This window comes from Notothenia rossii, assembly GCF_949606895.1.
Source record: "Notothenia rossii genome assembly, chromosome: 11".
Lineage (NCBI taxonomy): Eukaryota > Metazoa > Chordata > Actinopteri > Perciformes > Nototheniidae > Notothenia > Notothenia rossii.
Window position 1 is genome coordinate 21755985 of NC_136910.1, and position 19491 is coordinate 21775475.

Consider the following 19491-nt stretch of genomic DNA (forward strand, 5'->3'; position numbering starts at 1 on the left):
GGGTATCCCTCATTGATCCCGATGGGGAAACTGTCTTGTATTTGTTCTTTGGCTGGTCAGGGTTCAGCTACAGAACAGCACTCTGGGAGCCCCAATGCCTCATCACTTCACACTTGAGTGGAGCAGATGGTCAATCAGAGGTCACCCTGCCAACCACTGTGCAGCCAATTAAATGTGGTCTTCCCAATGAGAAATGTTGTCGTATTAAAACATTCAGCAGTTAGTGTGGTGCAGTACCCCGTTAGAGATGATGGTCAAAAGCTACAGATAAAAGATCCAAGCTGTAATGAATCTGAATTATCCTTTTAAATGAATACTGGTGTAAACAACAAATAGGTATCAGATCAGTGTAACTTTAACATCATCTGGAAGATCCCCAACATCCTGGATGTACTTGTTTCATTGCACCCAGCTAATCCAAAAAGCCTTCCACCTTGTATTGTGAAATACAGGACTTCTTCAACCCACCAGAACTAAGCTGCTTACTGGTAATCAGAGCATATCACAATACTTGAGGATTAGAGGGGAGGAATTCACATTGTTTTTCCATGTCAAGTGATTCTGAAAGGCTGTAGAATACGAAAGACTCTTGAAAATAGATAGCAAAGCATCCCTACAACAACTGCAAGCTTGATAAAAAATAGTCCCTATTGGTGTCTTACCCAATGCATGTCAGACTATGTAATAACAGTGTCTACAACATAAAGAAAATGCATTATTTGAATTGAATGCATGACCATGTCATCTGGCAAACTAAATGCAATTACCAATTTTTTCTAATACCTACAAGATCCATCAATACGGTGGTTTACATGTCAGGAGAAATTAGGTAAGCACATTTCAGAACACGGCACAGAGTTCATTTTGACAATTAAGCCTTGTGCATTGACCCCGGTAATCCGAAATGGGTTAGAGGTCATTCTCGAAAAAAAAACCTGGACTTTGAATTGACACCTTATGTAACCTCAACAAGTGGAGGCTGAGCAGTTCTGACTGCAGGGCGAGAGCAGGTACACAACTCAGAAAAGCTAACCCAAGGGCAGCGCTCACATCTTGGGTTTATTACCAAGGCTTGACCCCTGGGCTCAACACTGGCAGACAATGACAAAAAGAGAGGAAGTGTGTACTGCCATGACGGTGTTTTATGTAGCGGGCGCCTCTAAAGGGACTGTGTTATAGGAGCCTGAAAGCAAACACAAACAGCTCTAATCCCCAGAAAGCTGCAGAGTACGGAGTACAAGGTGCTACAGGGAGATTTGTCCTGCTGAAAGACACATGATTGACGATGTAATTGTTGTGCTCTTCTGGGTCTTTAGTTTCTCTAAACGCCGGCAGAAACGGGATGCTTGCAAACATACTCAAGGACACACATTTCCACTATAGCAAACACAATTCCTCATTAGTATTTACATTTTAAGCACCTACTTGACTGCAGAGTGACTCACCAATGACACTGCTTGTAACAAAACCAATCTATCAACAATTGTTAGATATGTAGTCTTGCATGAAATAATATAATCCTGCACTGTGATGGCAGTAATATACTGTAAAGCAGGGGTGTCAAACTCAAGGCCCGCGGGCCATATCTGGCCCGCAACCTCATTTTTTGTGGCCCGCAAGAGCTTGCAAAGAATATACATTACAATTGGTGTAATTGTTGAATATTTGCTTTCAATTATTTGCCCTAGACTTCTGCTTTCAGACTTAGATTTATGAAGTTATTAACAGAACTGATAATAACCAATGCAGAGCCAATAATGTAATACATAATACATTATTTCATATATATGTATATGCTTAGAGTTACAACCGGCCCTTTGAGTGCAAATGTAATGCTAATGTTGCCCGCAATGATATTTAGTTTCACACCCCTGCTGTAGAGGCTCAAATGTTAGAGCTAACTAGAGGTGGGGGAAACATGGATACATGAGTCAAAGGTCTTATCCTTTAAAGAGGTCATATTATGTATTTTGGGCTTTTCGCTTTCCTGTAGAGTGTTATATAGGTTTTTTGTGCATGTAAATGGTCTGCAAAGGCTAAAATCCCAAAGTGTATCTCCACAGTTTTTCTGTGGACAACATACTTACTATACTACTTAAATGTTTCTTTAAAAAAAGGCAGCCAAGCCTAGTAATGTAAAACATGTAATAGGCAGCATCGCTATTGTTACTATAACTTCTATAACAATGTTGAGAATTGAGAAATGCAAAACATATTTTAGTTGAAAGTGCTCATTTGTGCAAGTTAAGCACAAATGAAATGTTACGTGTAATCTTAAGTGCAAGCATTTCATTTCATGACTGGTCTCTGTTTGACATCCTGTCTATTATTGTTTATTGAAAAGAAAAAAGGACCCTTTTCAAAAGAAGATCAATTGGAATGACTAGCTATACATAATCATTACAGGGTGGCTGATGGAGAGCAAAATGAAGACTGATTATATGAGACAGCCGACGCAAGCTGGGAGCGAAGAGGACCGAGGACATGAGCGGAGAGAGAGGGAAACTGATAGATTTTTCTGTTTTGACAAACACACATGGACCTCAGCTGGTCAATAAGACCCCTGGCATCCAACTCATCATCTCTGGCCTCCAATTTGGTCCCAAAGGGGGGCAAGGTAAAGATGTATTTTTCAACAGTTAGTTTTCATTAATGGAACCATCACCAGGTCTGTCCCTGTTTCATAAGCACATTGACTCATGAGAGGCAGAAATGGTCTAAAATTGAAGAAGGATTGCAGACTTACAAATGTATAATTTCTATAACAACGAAAACAGACAGTTTTAAAAAGTCAAGACACTGACAGCTATATAATACAGCTTGGTGATAATAAACTGATGGAGTTAAATACCCTTCAAAATGTTTCATAAAAACATCTTTACCTTTCTGTTGTATCTTGATTCATTCCAACAAAATGGATGTGTGCGTGTGCGTGTGCGTGTGCGTGTGCGTGTGCGTGTGTGTGAAAGCTTGTTTGTTTCTGCAGTGCCTCAGATCAGAGCCCATACTTCACGTTATTATCAGCATCATTAAGTCACCATTTGGCCGAATCCCAACATCAAGGACAATGCGACACCTTAAGGACGTGTTATGGTCTAACACGTTATTAACCTGTTAAGCCCAAGCCTGTTTTTCAGGTCTCAGGCTCGAAAATGACATTTGCAGAACAAATGACTATATCTTCACTTCTAAAAAGGGGTAAATTAATCATCTTTTTTCTCAAAGCAATGATACACCAGTGAGTTGGATTTCGAAGAGTCAGAATCAATATACTGTAGATGTTTTTATTTTAAAGTAAATTCAGATTGAACATAGTAAAAAAAATGTAAATTATAGTGTCCGTCCAAAAAAAATAACATTACTTATAGTGAAAACCACCCTTGATTGATGGGATAGTAGACTAAAAGCTTTAGGAATCCAAACTATAACATAATAAGTACCCTGTATCAAGATTGATGCAAAACAAGTGAAATTTGACCTTTTTAGAGAGGTTTAGAAAAAAAAAACACTTCTGGGGTAATTTGGGTGGATTTGCAATATCTCTATAACCCATCGGTCGATTTTGTTGATTGACACCTCTTTTGAGCCGTTAGAGCCAATAGAATCGAGGGGAAGTCCCTAAATCCATCTAACATTAGCCATTGGTGAATGATGCGCAGCATGCCCAAAACTGGAAGCTCTCATACACTCTCGTAGCTCTCATAGCAGCTATATTTGAAAACTCAATATTTTACTTAATGTTAATGATGGATTATCAGTAATCACTTCAAAGTGACACAGACACATTGGATTAACCTTCAGCAGCGTTATTATGCATTTTAATGCACGCAGTCGTGTGTGAACAGGGAGTAGAGGAGAGGGCTACCGCTGAGCACGCAGCCTTGAGGGGCTCCGGTGTTGAGGATCAGGGTGGAGGATGTGATGTTTCCCACCCGCACTGCCTGGGGTCTGCCCGTCAGGAAGTTCAGGATCCAGTCACAGAGGGCGCTGTTGAGCCCGAGGTCTCTGAGCTGGATGGCCAGCTTGGTGGGCACAATGGTTTTGAAGGCTAAACTGTAATCAATGCATTCTCACATATGTGTTCCTCTGGTCCAGGTGTGAGAGGGCTCACACCTCAACAGGTTAAAGACACGTTAACACGTTAATTTGCTCAATCAAACACTGCAAAATCCCTTGCTAGTGTCTTCCTTGGAAATTAAACTGGTCCTCAAAAAGAAAAGCGGCTTGCTGTTGACAAGACAGCTTATTGAAAGCATGGATGGATGTAACACTCAAGACAGAAACATTAAAATCAGGCAAAAAAGAAGCATGCGGTGTGGGATGTAATGAATGGCCGGTATGGGTGATCAAAGTTCCGGTACTTGGGCCTGTGTGCTCTGTTGGTAGCAGCGGTTTGATTCGACCAGACTGAAAGGCTCTAATGAGGCAGCAAAAAGTCGCTCTGTCCCTCCCCATCCTCTTTCTTTTGTGTCTCTCGCTTCTCCTTCTGTTACTCTGTGCCCTCCCTCAACCCATGAGGTGACTGTAGGACACGACTTTCTAAAGGGCAGAAGCAGTGAGGGAAAACTAAATTGGAACAGTGGATCTGTCCTGCTGTCGCGCAGACAGACGAAGGATAGCTACGTCACCCATCTGAGAATGGTCACTAGGGTTTTCATAATTAGATTGTAAATTGACCTGGTTGGATATTAAAATACCAGTTAATAAGCCAGGCAAACTGGAAAAAAAGAATTCACAGCAGGAGGTATGAGGGCCAAAATGCCTGTAATTTAAGTCCAATTTGTCTGTACCCTCATATCTGAGTTGCATGTTTCCAATTTGCCCTGATGCCCAACTAAAAGGGCACTTTAGTGGTCTAAAATATCTCTTATGATTGGATAGATGTCCCAAAGATTGAAGCAATTGTGCCTCTAGTCAGCCAAAGTGTCCAACTAGCAGCCCCTGCTGTCAGCCAAATTGAAAACAGTTCAAAATCAGATTTTACCACATGAAGAAACTCATATGACCCAGTGCTCCAGATTTGAAGACGCCATAAAGTCCAGAGTAAACCAAAATACGAAAACATACCCACAATAATCTACATTTAATCACAATGAGACCTATTCATAGTATACAGGGTGATGTCTTGAGGAATACAACGATTGTTGTGTTTACTTGTTTTGGCTCAGGTTAATGCTGCCAATTAAAAGGATGGATTCTTTTTTACCCAAGGGTCCTAATGACTAATGAAAGAAACCCTCTGAAGTTGCTCAACTGTGGCCTAACTGCCCCTCTTGTTGGTGACTCATAACCGCATAAGAGACCCTTTATCTCTTAGGTGCCCACCTTTAGTCCAACTGCCCAACTCATTGGCTCAGCTGCCACTCTTGTCTGCCCATGAGTTTGTTGCTGCAACGAACTCAATCCTCTTGTACATTGACAGTTCGTACATAATTTAGTCGTTATGTATAACTCAATTCAGTTTAAAGAGGACCTATCATCAAAATACACTTTTTGATGTCTTTAATACAGAAAGATGTGTCCCCGGTGTGTCAGGGAACTCACGCAGCGTCAGAAAATAAAACCCTCTCTCCTTTCCTCCATACCCAAATCTCTAAAAACAGGGCTACAACGGAGCTGATCCAGATTTGCCATCCGCTATGACGTTATTTATGTCATATCGGATGGCACCTACGTGGTGGACCCACGGCCCTATTAGAAAGTTGCTATCAGAAAGAATGCCCGACGTGTTTTGGACGTAATATGGCCTTTGTTTACATTAGCATTGCTAACACTCAGAGCTAACCTGTACTGGAGAGCATGTGTGTGAAGAAGCAGGAAATAAAAAGGAACTCACCTTGTGGTATAACCAGCAAGAGAGAAAGCCTTTGAGCTCCATACTGTTTCAGAAATAATCCTTGATAATCCATGATATGGCGTTTCGTCACCGCAGTATTTAGTTTAGACAGTAGCTGCCGGGTCCCGCATGAGCTCAGCCCCCTCCTTTTTATTATTTTAAAGCTTTATACCCCGAATCAGCAGTTTTGAAACAGGAAGTGAAACAGAGGGATATGAGGCAAGGCTAGAATGGGTGATCTGTTTGGTATTTTTGAGCAAAACACTTCATAGACATGTTTTTTATATATTTGTATATATCTGAGACCTATGCTATTGCCTAAAAATAGCATGATAGGTCCACTTTAAGTAATGTTCCTCAGGTCTGACTTTGTTGTGTGGGAGTGTGTTTATAACTTTTTTCAATTCATCCTTTAAAGTATCAGGATACTTGTGCATGGAAGTGAGGGACCTATTACATTGTGAGATGGTGATATGACAAGTTTTTTTTAAAGAAAGAGTGCTCTCTCTGCAGCTCCCCTCTAAGCAGACTGAACGCTGGCTGAATTCAGATTGGGGTTGAAGCTCGAGGGAAATACAGTCTGTGTTGGCTCAGAAAAACGAGGGGTCACAACGAGGTCACCAGCTTTTCCTCAAACTAATCAACTTGAGATTTCAAAAAAAACGCAGTTGGAGGGGAAACAATAGCGAATACTGTTGACGAATGTCCCTTAGAGTTGCGAGGCAATATAACATCTCAGAGTTCTTTCCTAATCTTGTTTATGAGTCTCTATTATTGCTCTCATCTTCTCTTTTCTTTACCTCTGCTTCTAGGAGGAAGTAGTCATATTTCTCCTGCTGCCATCCAGCTGTGCAGACAAAATATAATTATTGGAGAGACAAATGAGGAAAACATTACACTGCTGATGAATATTAAACAGAAAGGAAATGTTGTCAGTTTTGACCAAACATAATTAAATCCTCCCCAGCTGTTGCCTAATGGAGTCAGTGATATCCACGTTGTAGCTGAGCCTTGTTCCCTTTTGTGAAAGCCTGCTATCCTGTCACAGTGTGTGTGAAGGAGTGGAGGAATGTGCCTTGAAGGCCTACACACTCTTCTAAAGCGTGTTCCTATGAATTCATTAACCAAAGGGTAATTGTTCTCTAGACCTCAAATTCGGATATGTGAATTAACCTTAAATTGTTTTAATGAGATGGATGTTATGCTAAGGCATGTTCCGCCCTCTGCAATGGGAACATGTGAGAGAATTATGAGAATTAAAGAGAGATGGAAGGAAAATCTAATGAGATCCAGAGATATGTGGATACACTATATTAATTTCCTCATGATCACACGAAGCAGGAAATGTCTAGGGCAGTAATTAATCTCATGGTGTATTTTGGGAAAGAATGTTAAAGTTTCCTCATTTTTTTCAGATATTAATAATAATAATATCTGATTATTTACACCTAATATTTCCAAATATGGTGTCAAAAGGTTACTTGTAAAAACTTAACTTTTATTGGATCCTTTTTTTTTTTTTTTTTTTTTAAATCCTAGTAAATGACTTGGAATGACAAATAATATAAATGTGATGTTTCAATCAAGCACATTGACTGATAGTGACATGGTCCAGACTTCCTTTTTCGAAGAATGTATGGGTGAAACGCAATAAAAACGCCTCAACTGCAGAATTTTCTAAAACAAAATCAGTGACCTCTACAGATGATATAAACCAAAGCCAAAAAGGACTGACATTTAGCTGAATTATGTGCCTGAGCGCAGACCTGTGTGAATAGCACCTCTGCTGATATTTGCATCTGAATGGCAGAGCCTTTATATGGTCAGAGAGGGGAACCGGAACTGCAGGAGCTTCCTTCCATTTTTTTATTCCTCATACCGTGTCCATATTTAGTATACGGAAGAAAGACGACAACGTTTTCATCCGTACTGACATCACCGACGAGCCATTTTTGGGCTGTGGATGGAAAGCATCACACTCCTTCTCTCCTCCTCCTTTGGAAGCGGCTCTGGTCGATTTATTTCATCTATTTTTAGAAACGAGTGCAGAGTCGGCGTGTTCTCCCAGGGCTGCCTGAGCTCCCACATCAATGAGGGGGCGTTCGTAGACACTGAGAGCGTGGTAGTGTAAGAGGAGAGGATGAGTTGGATGTCACTCCAACACTGCAGTGGTGTAGTATCTCGTCTCTCCGGGCGGCGGGTAAATTAAGAATAAACGAATGAAAACAGAGAAGCATCATTTCCTCTTCCTGTGCTGAGTGATAAACAACACCGCTCTCCAGAAATAAGTGAATCTACAAAGATGTGTGCCGGTTTATTTTGGGCTTCAGAAGTGGATAATAATGTACAGTTATTTTTAAGTCCCAATTACTCAGTTCGAGCACAGCCTACACTGACATGTGAGGGTGTGTACTTGTGTGGCTGTACAGTTTACATGATGTTTATTTGTGTGTGTGTCAGGAGCTGAAATCTACTATTAAAATGTCCCCCTGCCTCTGCTACTGTTTCTAAAGTGACACACCAAATTACCAGTGTTCCTGTGAAAATGACACGCAGCATCACACACAACAGAAGCTTCCGGGGTGCACAACGAACATCTGCGTATAAAAACATTATTTGCAGTTGCCATGTTCGTATGAAACATTGCAGTTAGGTATTAATAAAAGAGTTTGAATTTAAATCAAGACCAGTGCAGGGGGGGAGACAATGGGAATGACACACGGAAAATGGTCCACTTCGGGACCTCGCTCCTATTGTGCCCATTTGTATGAGATTGTAAAAAAAGAAAATTCCAACTCTTCGGTAGACCTCAAATTAAATGTATCCCATTATTATCCCTATGCCCCAGTGTCTCCTTAAGCTCGGACCTCAAACTCTATGAAAGAAATGTAAACCAGCATAACCAAACTGGTTAATGGTCAGACACGCATATTCCTACATATAGGAAGATTATAAATCAAGAAATTCAAACAATACCCACACAACATGTATTCATAGACTGATCGTTCAAATAAAACGGGGGGGGGGGGGGAGTTGGTGGCAGAGAAACTCCCTAAAACCTATAGAACACACGACAGGAAAGGGATAATCCCAAAAAGCTAAATAGGGCCCTTTCAATTAATATGTATCATATTGCCAGAGTCTAGCCAATACACCGCCCTACTTAATAGGTGCTTGTTTCTTCAGGACAGTTTTCTTCGTAGTTCTCTAGTTAATGAAGTTATCCATTAGTTCTGGCTATTTTTAGTGATGCTAATGAAGTCAATGAATTCATCAAACAGTCCAGTGCCTCTCCTCCCTGAAGAACATGATGTTCTCCACTTTCTCCATCGAGCTCAATTTCTCAAACCCAGCTCTCGCTCTCTCTCCTGACTTGGCTCTGTCATATGCAGTTCCACATCCTCTGTCCATGTGCTACTGCTGTTCATCTTAATGAATTACACTGTTACAGAGAGTACAGGCAGAGGGATTCTGGCAGAACGGCTCCGCCACCTCGGAGAAATAAAGCAGTTTGAAGTCCGACCATGTTCACTCGGCAGCCCACACACTTTCCCGCTAACAAAACCCAATTAAAATGCGCAATTACAAGCTGGACGATTTTACAAATCTGCCTTCAGTCCTCATCAATTATGAAGCGCGAGGTAAAGTCCTGTACGAGTGATTATCCCTGACAAACACACACACACTTATCTGTGGCTCTGTGGTCTGAGCTCTAGTCACAGTAACAGACATGTGTTGGCTGAAGAAATGAAAACCAACACACACATACTTGTATATACACACACACAAAACCACAATCCTTGTTATCAGCTAATTAATTAGCTAGCAGGCTTTCTTTTCTATTCATTGATTCCAAAACAATGGTGCTCAATGTGTTTTCTTACGTAAAAATAGGCTGAGAAATAATACCACTGCCACCTCACATTGTAATATATCAACAGGAAGGCTGATTACTTTATGATAGATCAATGAATCTGCCTAATGAGGGAAATGTTAGTGAACATATCTCTTATCATTCATCTCTTCCTACCAATCTATCTTTGGTGTTTATTTAGCTGTATTTAATTAATCTGTGTTACTGTTTGTCTTTCCATTATTATTCCTGCCTCCCAGAAATATGTCAGTTAAGGCGGAAATAGATGCTTTCATCACGACATGAGATAAAACATGCTATTACATTGTTTAATAGAACAATACAAAACGGAAAATAATGTATTCTCAGTTCTGCTGTTCTGCTGCTTTTAGTGATCTCTTAGTATTCTGCTGAAATACAACAAATGAGCACTAAAGGCACCAATTGAAATAAACATACAAATATGTTGATTAGGTCAGGTTGATTTGTGCAGGTTTCTACAAACTTTCAAACACAGTAAAAAGAGCAATATTGAAGTATTTTCTGAAAACAAGTTGACATGGCTTTGACAATTAAACAAATATATATTTTGGAGACATATTTATTAAGTCACTAGGAAAAATGTCTTTCCTGCTAAATAAATTGCTTCAGAAATAATCTCTTGTGCTCTTGCCACTATCACATTACGTTAACAATAAACAAATACTGGCAACAAAAGCAGATTATGTTAAATCTAAAGTTAAAATTGGAGAATCCTCCCTGAACTACATGATTTACTCTCTTTGCATTATGCCTGGTAACAAGCCTATTCCTATGGTAATGCACAAAGGTTGTGAGGCTAACACAAGGGATGACAGACTGCTTTGTCAGAACAATTCCCCCTTTCAGTCTGCAAAGACCAGCTCTGATCCCTGCTGATTTCTCTGAGTCATGGCTAGGCTTCCAGAAAGAGAACTGAACAAAAGAACATGAAACAGGCAACCACAATATATATACAAGTAAAAGACCATAAAAGCACAAAGAAAGCATGAAATGAATGACAGCGAAGCAACCGAGCTGATGGAAATGGGGATGTACAGATATCCTGCTGGGAACTTCATACACTAAGTCAAACCTTTCCTTATGCATTTCTAAACAAGTCGTTGTGATGCAGAGACATTTCAAAAGCATATCAATGCCTTACATGTAAAACACAGTACTTTATGCAACACATTGTCCCAGAACACTTTATGACGGAGGTTTTATAGTTGAAGACAACTCCAGAACACAAAGTGGTTTTTACTTAACAGATATTCAGAGACAAAAATAACAGCCTTGCTATTCAAAGGGTTTGTGTTTACACTCTTTGGTTTTTTTGAATAATTGAGAGTTTACCATGAGTCATAGGCCTCAACAGAAGTGCTGTTATTAGAGCAGAGAGTAGATTTCTCAAACATTGATGATCGTAAAAGCAATAGTAATGAGCTTCTATTAATTGAAATTAAAGTATTTACTCAAAAAGACACAGGGAGGAATAATGAAATGATGAGGCTTGAGGATAAATGAGAGGGAGCACCCATAAAGGTTTCTCCATGAATAATGAATGCAGCTTTTTATACCCTCTGTCAGATGTCCCTCTTTTCCCATCCTTTCACCATCTCTCCCTCATTCCTTACTCTCATATGTTCACGTCTGTTATCTTAGGTCCCATCAAAAAACCAAAGGGAATCAGTGATCCAGCGGTAACGCGGACTCGACACACTTCTCACCTTGTGACTATGACTCGACTTTGCACAATGCGCGACAATGATATAGACACCTGTCTTGCTTCCTAAAGATGTTCCTACCTGTGCATCTGCTAGAAAAGGGCTTTCCATTATCGCCTATGCAATGTATAACTATAGATAAGCCTATAATGAGCAGAACCAGGGCTGATCCAACTGAAACCAGGCAACACGCTGCGTGAGATCTGAGCGCATTGTTGTTGACGAACTGGAAGACTATAAATATATCAATGGTTTTTTAAGGAACGAGAGCTAATCCACATTGGCATGTGATTTGTTTTGAATATTTTATGCCAGACACATTTGTGAATTTATCATTGGCTCACAGCGCTGGAATATAAAAGAAAACAACTGCGAGCCTTTATCTTTCCTGAATGGTAGGGAAACAAGAGATTAACCAAATGGGAATGCTGTGACAAACATGCTGGATAAATTCCTCTTAAATTAGAAAATGCTTAGTTGTATGAATAAGCTCCACATTAAAGTAAAAGCAGATTAATATTCTATTTTTATCATTTAAAGTATCGTAATGATCGAGTTACGTGAAAAATGGCGCTGTGTGTGTGTGTCCGGTTTCAGGTTGGTCATCAGCTGCTTCTGCTCAACAGCACGAGCCATCCCATTCACCATCTGCTTGTGCAACCCCCCTCTATCCCACCAGGGGTGCTACAGCCACTACTAGGACTCACCAAGATCCTTAGAGCCTTGACTTTCGCTGGCCATCTCGCCCATCCGCACCAGAGCGTCGAAGTAGCCCTTTGCAGCAAATGTGACACCTGGAAACATGGAAGCATTGGGCATCAGGTCAAGGGGGCGGAGTTGAAATGTATCTTCTTCAGCTCCTGCAACCCTCCCCTAAAGCCCACCCCCCCCCCCCCCCCCCTCCCCCCACAGAGAGGTAAGGTTGGGCATGGGAGAAAAAAAGCGACAGGCGGAAATGGAGACCAGGCAGGAAAAGAAAAAGCTCTATGGAGGCAACTACAGGAAACAGAGATACAGCTAGAGACAATAATCCCAAGAACAACCAGTTATAAAACATTAAAAACGATCTGAAGCAAACAACCACTTTGAGGTCAACCCCTTTTAATCAGTTTCCTTTAATTGCAACAAAAAACTGTTTGTACTTTATCATAATGGTATATAGCCATGCAATCGGTTTCAAGTTCTAATTCATCTTAAAAGCTGCCATCACAAGGATAAATTTACTTTGATTCCATGATGTGGAATTGGCCAATCCAAAGGCTAAAGAATCTAATATAAAGTGTTAAATTACCTCTTTTAAAGAAGAGCCACATACAAGACATTTGACATTGTGGTCAAATCTGGGAAACACATCCCAAAAAGCCATTGTCTAGTTAATCTCTGTTTGGGACCAGTCAAATTAAGTTAAGGGTGAGACAATGAAATATAATAGAGAAAGTCAAGTTTGAGTCACAAATTCATGAGTTCGAAAGCTCGTTAAAAGTCAGTGTATTAGGTCTGAATAGAACAGAAATAGTTATACTATATTGGGATTTCTAAAATTCTAAATATTTCAAACGCCTACTGATGTTTTGTGCTCTTTGAAACATTCAAATACTATGTGCATGGCTAGATAACACCGCAGGTATTTGGCTGAACTGAATCTTATAAAATCCAAAACAGCACCATCTTAACAACTACCTTCTGAAACATAAGCAGTCGTAACACACCTTCCACAGCCATGCTGTGAAAGCACTTTGCAATTCAAATTCTATATGTCATCCATTATTTTCTGCGGTGCATTGTCACACAAGCCAGGGACACTGGCTGAGATATAGCGGTGACTCAGGCCTTTCCAACAGCCACGGTTAAATAAAGCAGCTCAGGGGTTAGCCACACAGCAACTGACAGCCACGGTGACGGAGGAAACATGTCCGAGTGGGAGGTACATATGGATGAGGGCTGAGTTTATTACAGAGCCGTCATGTCGATGTGCTTTGAGCTGCTGATGGACACTGATGTAGAATCCCCCAGAGTGGGGGGAAAAATGATAATGTATTTATATATTCATATGGGAAACAATGGAAGTCTATTCTGAGTTGAGGTTTACTTCATGACGAGCCCATGGAGACAATAAGAGAAGCCCACTGCTATTCAAGTTATTGTTCTGGAAATTAAAACAATGCCTGGCTGCTCAGTCTGTAAACATAATAAAATAAATCTTAAGACAAATACGAGACATCTTCTGATATAACTTCCAATTCTTTGACCAAACCAGTAAAAAAAAAAAGAGCCAGTAAATCCCTACACAGCAATCCATCCCTCCTGGGTTAACTATGACAGAGAAGAGCCAAGAGCTCTGTCTAGCTTCTCCAAAACCTGGCTTTAGTGAGCCTAGTTGGGATAAAATAGTGCAATAGTAGGGATGGAAGTGAGGTTAAAACGGCTGGGTGAGCGCGACTAATTTAATCGATGTCGGAGAAATCCCCAAGCGGGAGGAGAGCAGGCCAGGTGAGGCCGGGTACGCTTCAGGAGATTATTAGCTCGTCTGCCAGTTGAGACATGATAAAGTGAGGTAGGAAGGAAAAGAAAGGAAGAAACGGAAGGAAGGAAGGGTTCCGCCTGTAAGGAGGATTAGAACAGGGATATAAAGCCGATACAGAGCGAAGAGTGTCAGTGTGAATGAAATAAAAACAAGAAAGAAGTCAGCTGAGGTTCTTCCACAGTGTTATATCATATCCTCTCACAATCCCTACCAGTCAGAATGGATTTGATGCTTTGCAGTTCAAAAGACATCTAGGTTATAACTGTGTTAAAAGTATTAAAGCTGTTCTGGAAATAGCACTCATTACATGACATGTAACAGTTGTTTCAACAGTGTTTCAGAGAGGTTACTTAGTGTCTAGTTAGTCTCAAATATGAAGATTAGATTGATACCATTGTTAACTAAATATCTTTTGGGGTTGGTTTTGGGCTTTACAAACAAGCAAACAAGCTAATTGACACACGTAACTGTAAATCATGAATAGACTAGTTGAAGAAGAAGTTGGCAGATTATCCACGATTTCCTTTATCGTTTGTTGTCCCCCTTGATACAAATATAATCATTTAAATGTAGTTGCATGCATCTAGATCGCTCTCATAGTAAATCAAATGAGTTATGTTAAATGTAAAGCAGTTTTAACCAAGACTAGATATCTTCTGACCTCATAACTATCAAATCAGTGCTTAGACTCACTTTACTTCTCCCGGGTGAGTTTGCAACATTTCACAGCCAGCAAATGCAGATTTGAATAAAGACTGAATTCCAGTACAGCCTTAACCACACTCCCAACATTGAGTCCAATTATGGCTCAATTAGTTTCAACTCAAACAAAGAAAACAAACCACAACAACTTACTGCCTCAATACCGCTTGTTTCCAGAGTCTCAAGGGATGAAAACCCCAGGTCTTGTGAAAACCAGAGGCTGAACTGGCATTTCTCCAGTGACAGTAGATACTCTGCCCTAGTCTATATTGTGCCTCTGTGCTGCTGCCTGGCATTGATGAAGTGTAATCCCCACTGAGGGAGTCGCAGTTCTATTTATAGCCTTATCTATCAGACTGGAGTGAGGCCTCCTTTATTGGTCTTATGTGCTGCGGAGTCTTCCCCTCCGAGCACATGAGGGAGAGCCCTGCACTGCTCCACACCGCACACAGAATACAGAGCACCACCACTGAAAACACTGTGATACCATCCTGATCCTCCCTGCAGAAGGAAGCTTCGTTATCGATAGATGAGCTCAACATGCTTGGAGGCTTGTCTTATCTTGAGCGCATGAAATATCTTAATCTTTGCAGATTCCAATCAAAGTCAGTAAACAGGAATAAGCTGCTAAAGGCTACTCATTTATCAGTTTCTCTTCACGTTGTTGAATATTTTGCTCAACCTTTTCCTTCCACCACTACATTTTTGTCCTCGATACCGGCTTGTTCTCATTTCCTCGGCCCCACTGGGGGTACCGTTGCTCTCGCAACTCCTCCTGTTCCACTTCCCCATTGGCTTATGCTCCACTTAGCTCCCCCAAGACATCTCCAGTGGGTTTTTTTTTTCTGTAACCTTGAGCCACTGCTGAAAGAACACCTGAGTTTTTCTGTGGCTCTCACACACACAAACACAACCATGCAAACCTGTCCAAAAAAAGAAGACAAGGGAAGTACAGTAGAGGCGGACGTTTAACACCAATGAACCGGTGGAAGGAGGAAGACATGTGGACATCATCACACAGGTACTATCTGAGGATATCAACCCCAGAGTGTCATTTTTTTTGGACTTATGCTCTAGGAGTTTCTGCATTTGGTCAAGTTAAGGATTCTGGGTTGATGCAGAAGTCACTAGAAAGATACTAGAAACTTCTGAATATCTGTGTCGTGATCACACATCTCTACTAAAGAGAAATCAAAGAGGATAAAAGCAGCACCAAGTATCGGGTCGGCTGGCCCTCTGCCTGGACTATACGGGACAGACAGGAGGAATGAAAGAAGGACGGAGACGGAGAGAAAACCAGAAACGGTTGGTGTACTCACTGGTCAGCGCCTTCTCGTAGCTCTTCCCCATGGCTATGAAGTTCCGTAAGCAGGGGTTGAACTGCTCCATGATGGACTGGAAAGGGGGGAAAGAAAAAACAGCACGCTTGGTTAGTCAAAAGGCTGAAAAGATGCCGATACAAACACTGATATGAGCTAGAATGACGGAGCGCCACTCTTTACTGGGGCACGAACACACGCACACACACAGTCAGATGAGCCAACCAGGAGCAAGAGGAGTGCAGCAGGGATTCGTTTCAAGCTCATGGAAGGGGCGATGGAGGACAGGGAGGGCTTGTGTGTATTAGTGTTGTGGTGTTTGTGTTTGTGGATGAGGGGGGCTGTCTCTATTCAAGTAGACCCTGGTTTTGGCTGCTGACTGCCCTCCTCTCAGCAGTAGACCTGGACCCATCACTGTTTCCTTCAGTCTCTCTAACACTCTCTGAACTGCGGCTTACTGTTCCTGCTAATTGCTTTTTATAAAGGGGATGTTCACCTAAGTTATAAATAAAACATGTTCTCTCCAAGTTCTAGTGGTATATAGCCAGCCTATCCAACAGACAGTTGATTATGACATAGTTAGATATGGGAATTTATTTTTACAAAAATAGATCAAACTCACAGTAAGTTGACTGTGGTAGATTTATAGTATCGGAATAATCTTGAATATTTTCAGATGACTTACTTGAGAAAGTAATACTTGAGTTATCATGTGAGAAAGAACACATTATACATGTTTTTTGCAGTGGGACCTAATGATTACCTTATTTAAGACTTTTGAATAGTTTTTTACTAAAAATGATATGCACTAAAAAGAGACGTGTGGTGCCAGAAGTATATTTTGTTCTAAACAAGATGTAAGGTAAAGCCATTCCAGTATGTTTTAGTGCAATTTAAAGAGTTTGAGATAATTATATTTTAGATCATATCGCAATTGCAATTATTTTGGCCAGGAAAGGCACAAGTAATGTTCTTATCGTCTCTGACTAGATCAGAAACGAAATGGTCTAACTTTATTCTTTGGGTTTTAGCTACACTACTAAAAATCCTAAGTAAATATTCTACTGTGAAAACAGAAGAAGCTAAAATGAAAACCAGTTAAAGCGTTTCAATGTCTTTTGGTAAGTGCAGATTCAACAGTCAGCAACATAAGATGTGCCATTTCTTCTGGTTTGATCCAGTGGTGGGTGATAAAGGGAAACTTGGAGAAAAGGCTCAACCAGCACGGAATTATCCCAGAAACACACATAAAGGACCATCTAAATCGAAATCGCTCCTTTTTTATGACGGATAACAAAGCATGGGTCAGCACACAGGCAGTGGAGAGTGTCTGCAGCGAACACAGCAAGCAGCGTGAACCCTTGTTAACAAGTGAAGGAAACATCACAAATAAATATATATAATAGGTTTTACTGTCTCTGTGTGTCTCTGGAGTTACTCAACCTCCCCCTCAAAGGTGCCTTTTCACTACTGCGGCGTCTCAGGCAAGACCCAGTACTTTTAATGTCTTTTTTTTTACTTTGAAATTGCAAGTTTTAGGCAGCACAGTCGGAAGCATCCTTGTTTCAGCCACCATGTGTCAGGGCAAATTAACTGAATCAAACAATGTTTTTGATACTTGTTAAAAGACAAACACTTTCCCACGAATAATATAAAGGAGGAGTCCCTCTGAAAGAACATTGTTTATTGTGATCCAAGGGTTTTTAGACACAGAGAGTGTCTTGTTATATGAACGCTCTGCTTGCATAGCTAACCACCAATCTCAATCATTCTTGATAAATGTATCAAACAACGAAAGCAGACCCTGCTAATCCTAGACCATCAGAATGTTTTGGCTACGTAAATTATGATGTTGAGCAAAACATTGTCATGATCTAGGACTAATTCCTTATACAGGGTACAGTATATGCAGGAATCCTGAAGTCAAACGTAAAACCTTTGAAGACCTTTTTTAAGACCCTTTCCATACATTTTAAGACCTCATCGCCACTTTGATTTCTGACCGGTTACATCGGCGACACACTTTACCTCACATTGACTATATACAGTATTGATTGTCCTTCCTCCTTATCTTCCAACCATTTGGATGCAAATTTGCATTTCCCCATAACGATGTTGTTTAACAACCGGCGTAAACGGACCTTCGCGCGCTATCAAGCAGTGAGCGTGCGATGTCCTGTTCAGATGACGTCAAATCCAACGGGATGCCATAAATAAACTACACAGAATCACAATACACACCTACGCAATGATTACATTCAGGCAGATTGTAGAATACAACCTCTTTGGACAATTTATATACTTATTGAAAACAAGCTACAAAATGTAATACCATGGAAAATGCCGTTTAATACTTTTTAATAGCCTTCATTTTCGCTAAATTGATTTATCAACTTTTAATACTTGTTAAGACCCCGCGGACACCCTGTTATATAGAAATACATTGCAGGAAAAACTATTGCAATGTCATTTTTTCCGATACTGTGTGTAGCCCTTTAAGCATGTAAGAAGGCAATAAGATTGAGGGATGATTGAGGAGAAGGGGAAGGATCAAATACGTTGCAATTACTGAAATGCAGCCTTTTTCAGCAGGAGTTCAGATAAAAGGCAGCACTGTGTTTATAGGTTGTTATCGGTTGAATATTTTACAGCATGGGAGTAGAAAAGTAAGGAGATTTAGCTGGTTAGAAAGAAACAGAAAAATGAGCAAAAGGCAGAGGCGATACGAGGGTACACTTAAGGTTGACAGACACATCTATTCGTGGCTGCTCGCTACGAGTGATGCCTGCTAATGCCCGCCGGCTGACGCACAACAGTCACCTTGGTACATTCACTTCACCATAACTTCAGAAAGGGAAGAAGGAAGTAGGACAGGACGACGCAGAGGTGCAGTGAACAGCTTTACGGTACAGGTGAAAAACAAACTTACACAGGAAATGTAGAGGAATGGGACTTGCATGGATATGGGCTGATAATAAATACATCATGTGAGGAAACTGGTTATGATCTAAGCTGATTTATTGATGAAAAACTGATAGAACTTCTGATCAAAAGCACCCAGCTATGGATTCTCAAAGGAGAGTTTTCTATCATCGCTCTACCGCAGAACTCACACAAACATGACAAAATTTTAAAAAAAGATGTTAGCAGGGTTTCTTTGTGCATTTCTGGGGATAAACAAACCTATTTACAGTATACCCCGATTTCCTCTCGCCCCACTCCCATCTCTGGGTGTATTTTGGGTTACGTAAGGTATCGGCTGATGAACAAACCGAGTGAGTGGAAGCGCTCGAGACGCTTGGCAGGAAGAAAGGGACGATCAACAAAAGATTAAATATAGAAGATGGAGAGCGGCACGGTTCTCATGTCTAAATCAACAGAGGTACGTATTGTCTCAGTGTCGTGTGTGTATGTGTGTAGAGTTGTTCATGCCTGGGACTGACTGAGTGATGAAATGCGTTATTTAATCACTGTCGGACAGGTTTGGCTTCATGCCTCGAATTCTCCTTCTG

At 40.7% G+C, this 19491-nt stretch overlaps 1 protein-coding gene across 4 annotated transcripts in view; it reads right to left on the reverse strand.

The window, feature by feature from the left end:
• baiap2b (BAR/IMD domain containing adaptor protein 2b) overlaps positions 1 to 19491 on the reverse strand; it is a 76483-nt gene that overhangs the window by 36901 nt on the left and 20091 nt on the right. For 3 of the 4 annotated variants that reach the window (XM_079658866.1, XM_079658869.1, XM_079658868.1), the window contains exons 2-3: positions 15980 to 16055; positions 12142 to 12228 (exon numbers count right to left, since the gene is read on the reverse strand). In XM_079658866.1, coding sequence (XP_079514992.1) covers positions 12142 to 12228; positions 15980 to 16055 — 163 coding nt within the window. The remainder of the gene's footprint in view (positions 1 to 12141; positions 12229 to 15979; positions 16056 to 19491) is intronic. The other variant, XM_079658867.1, reaches the window with a different exon arrangement.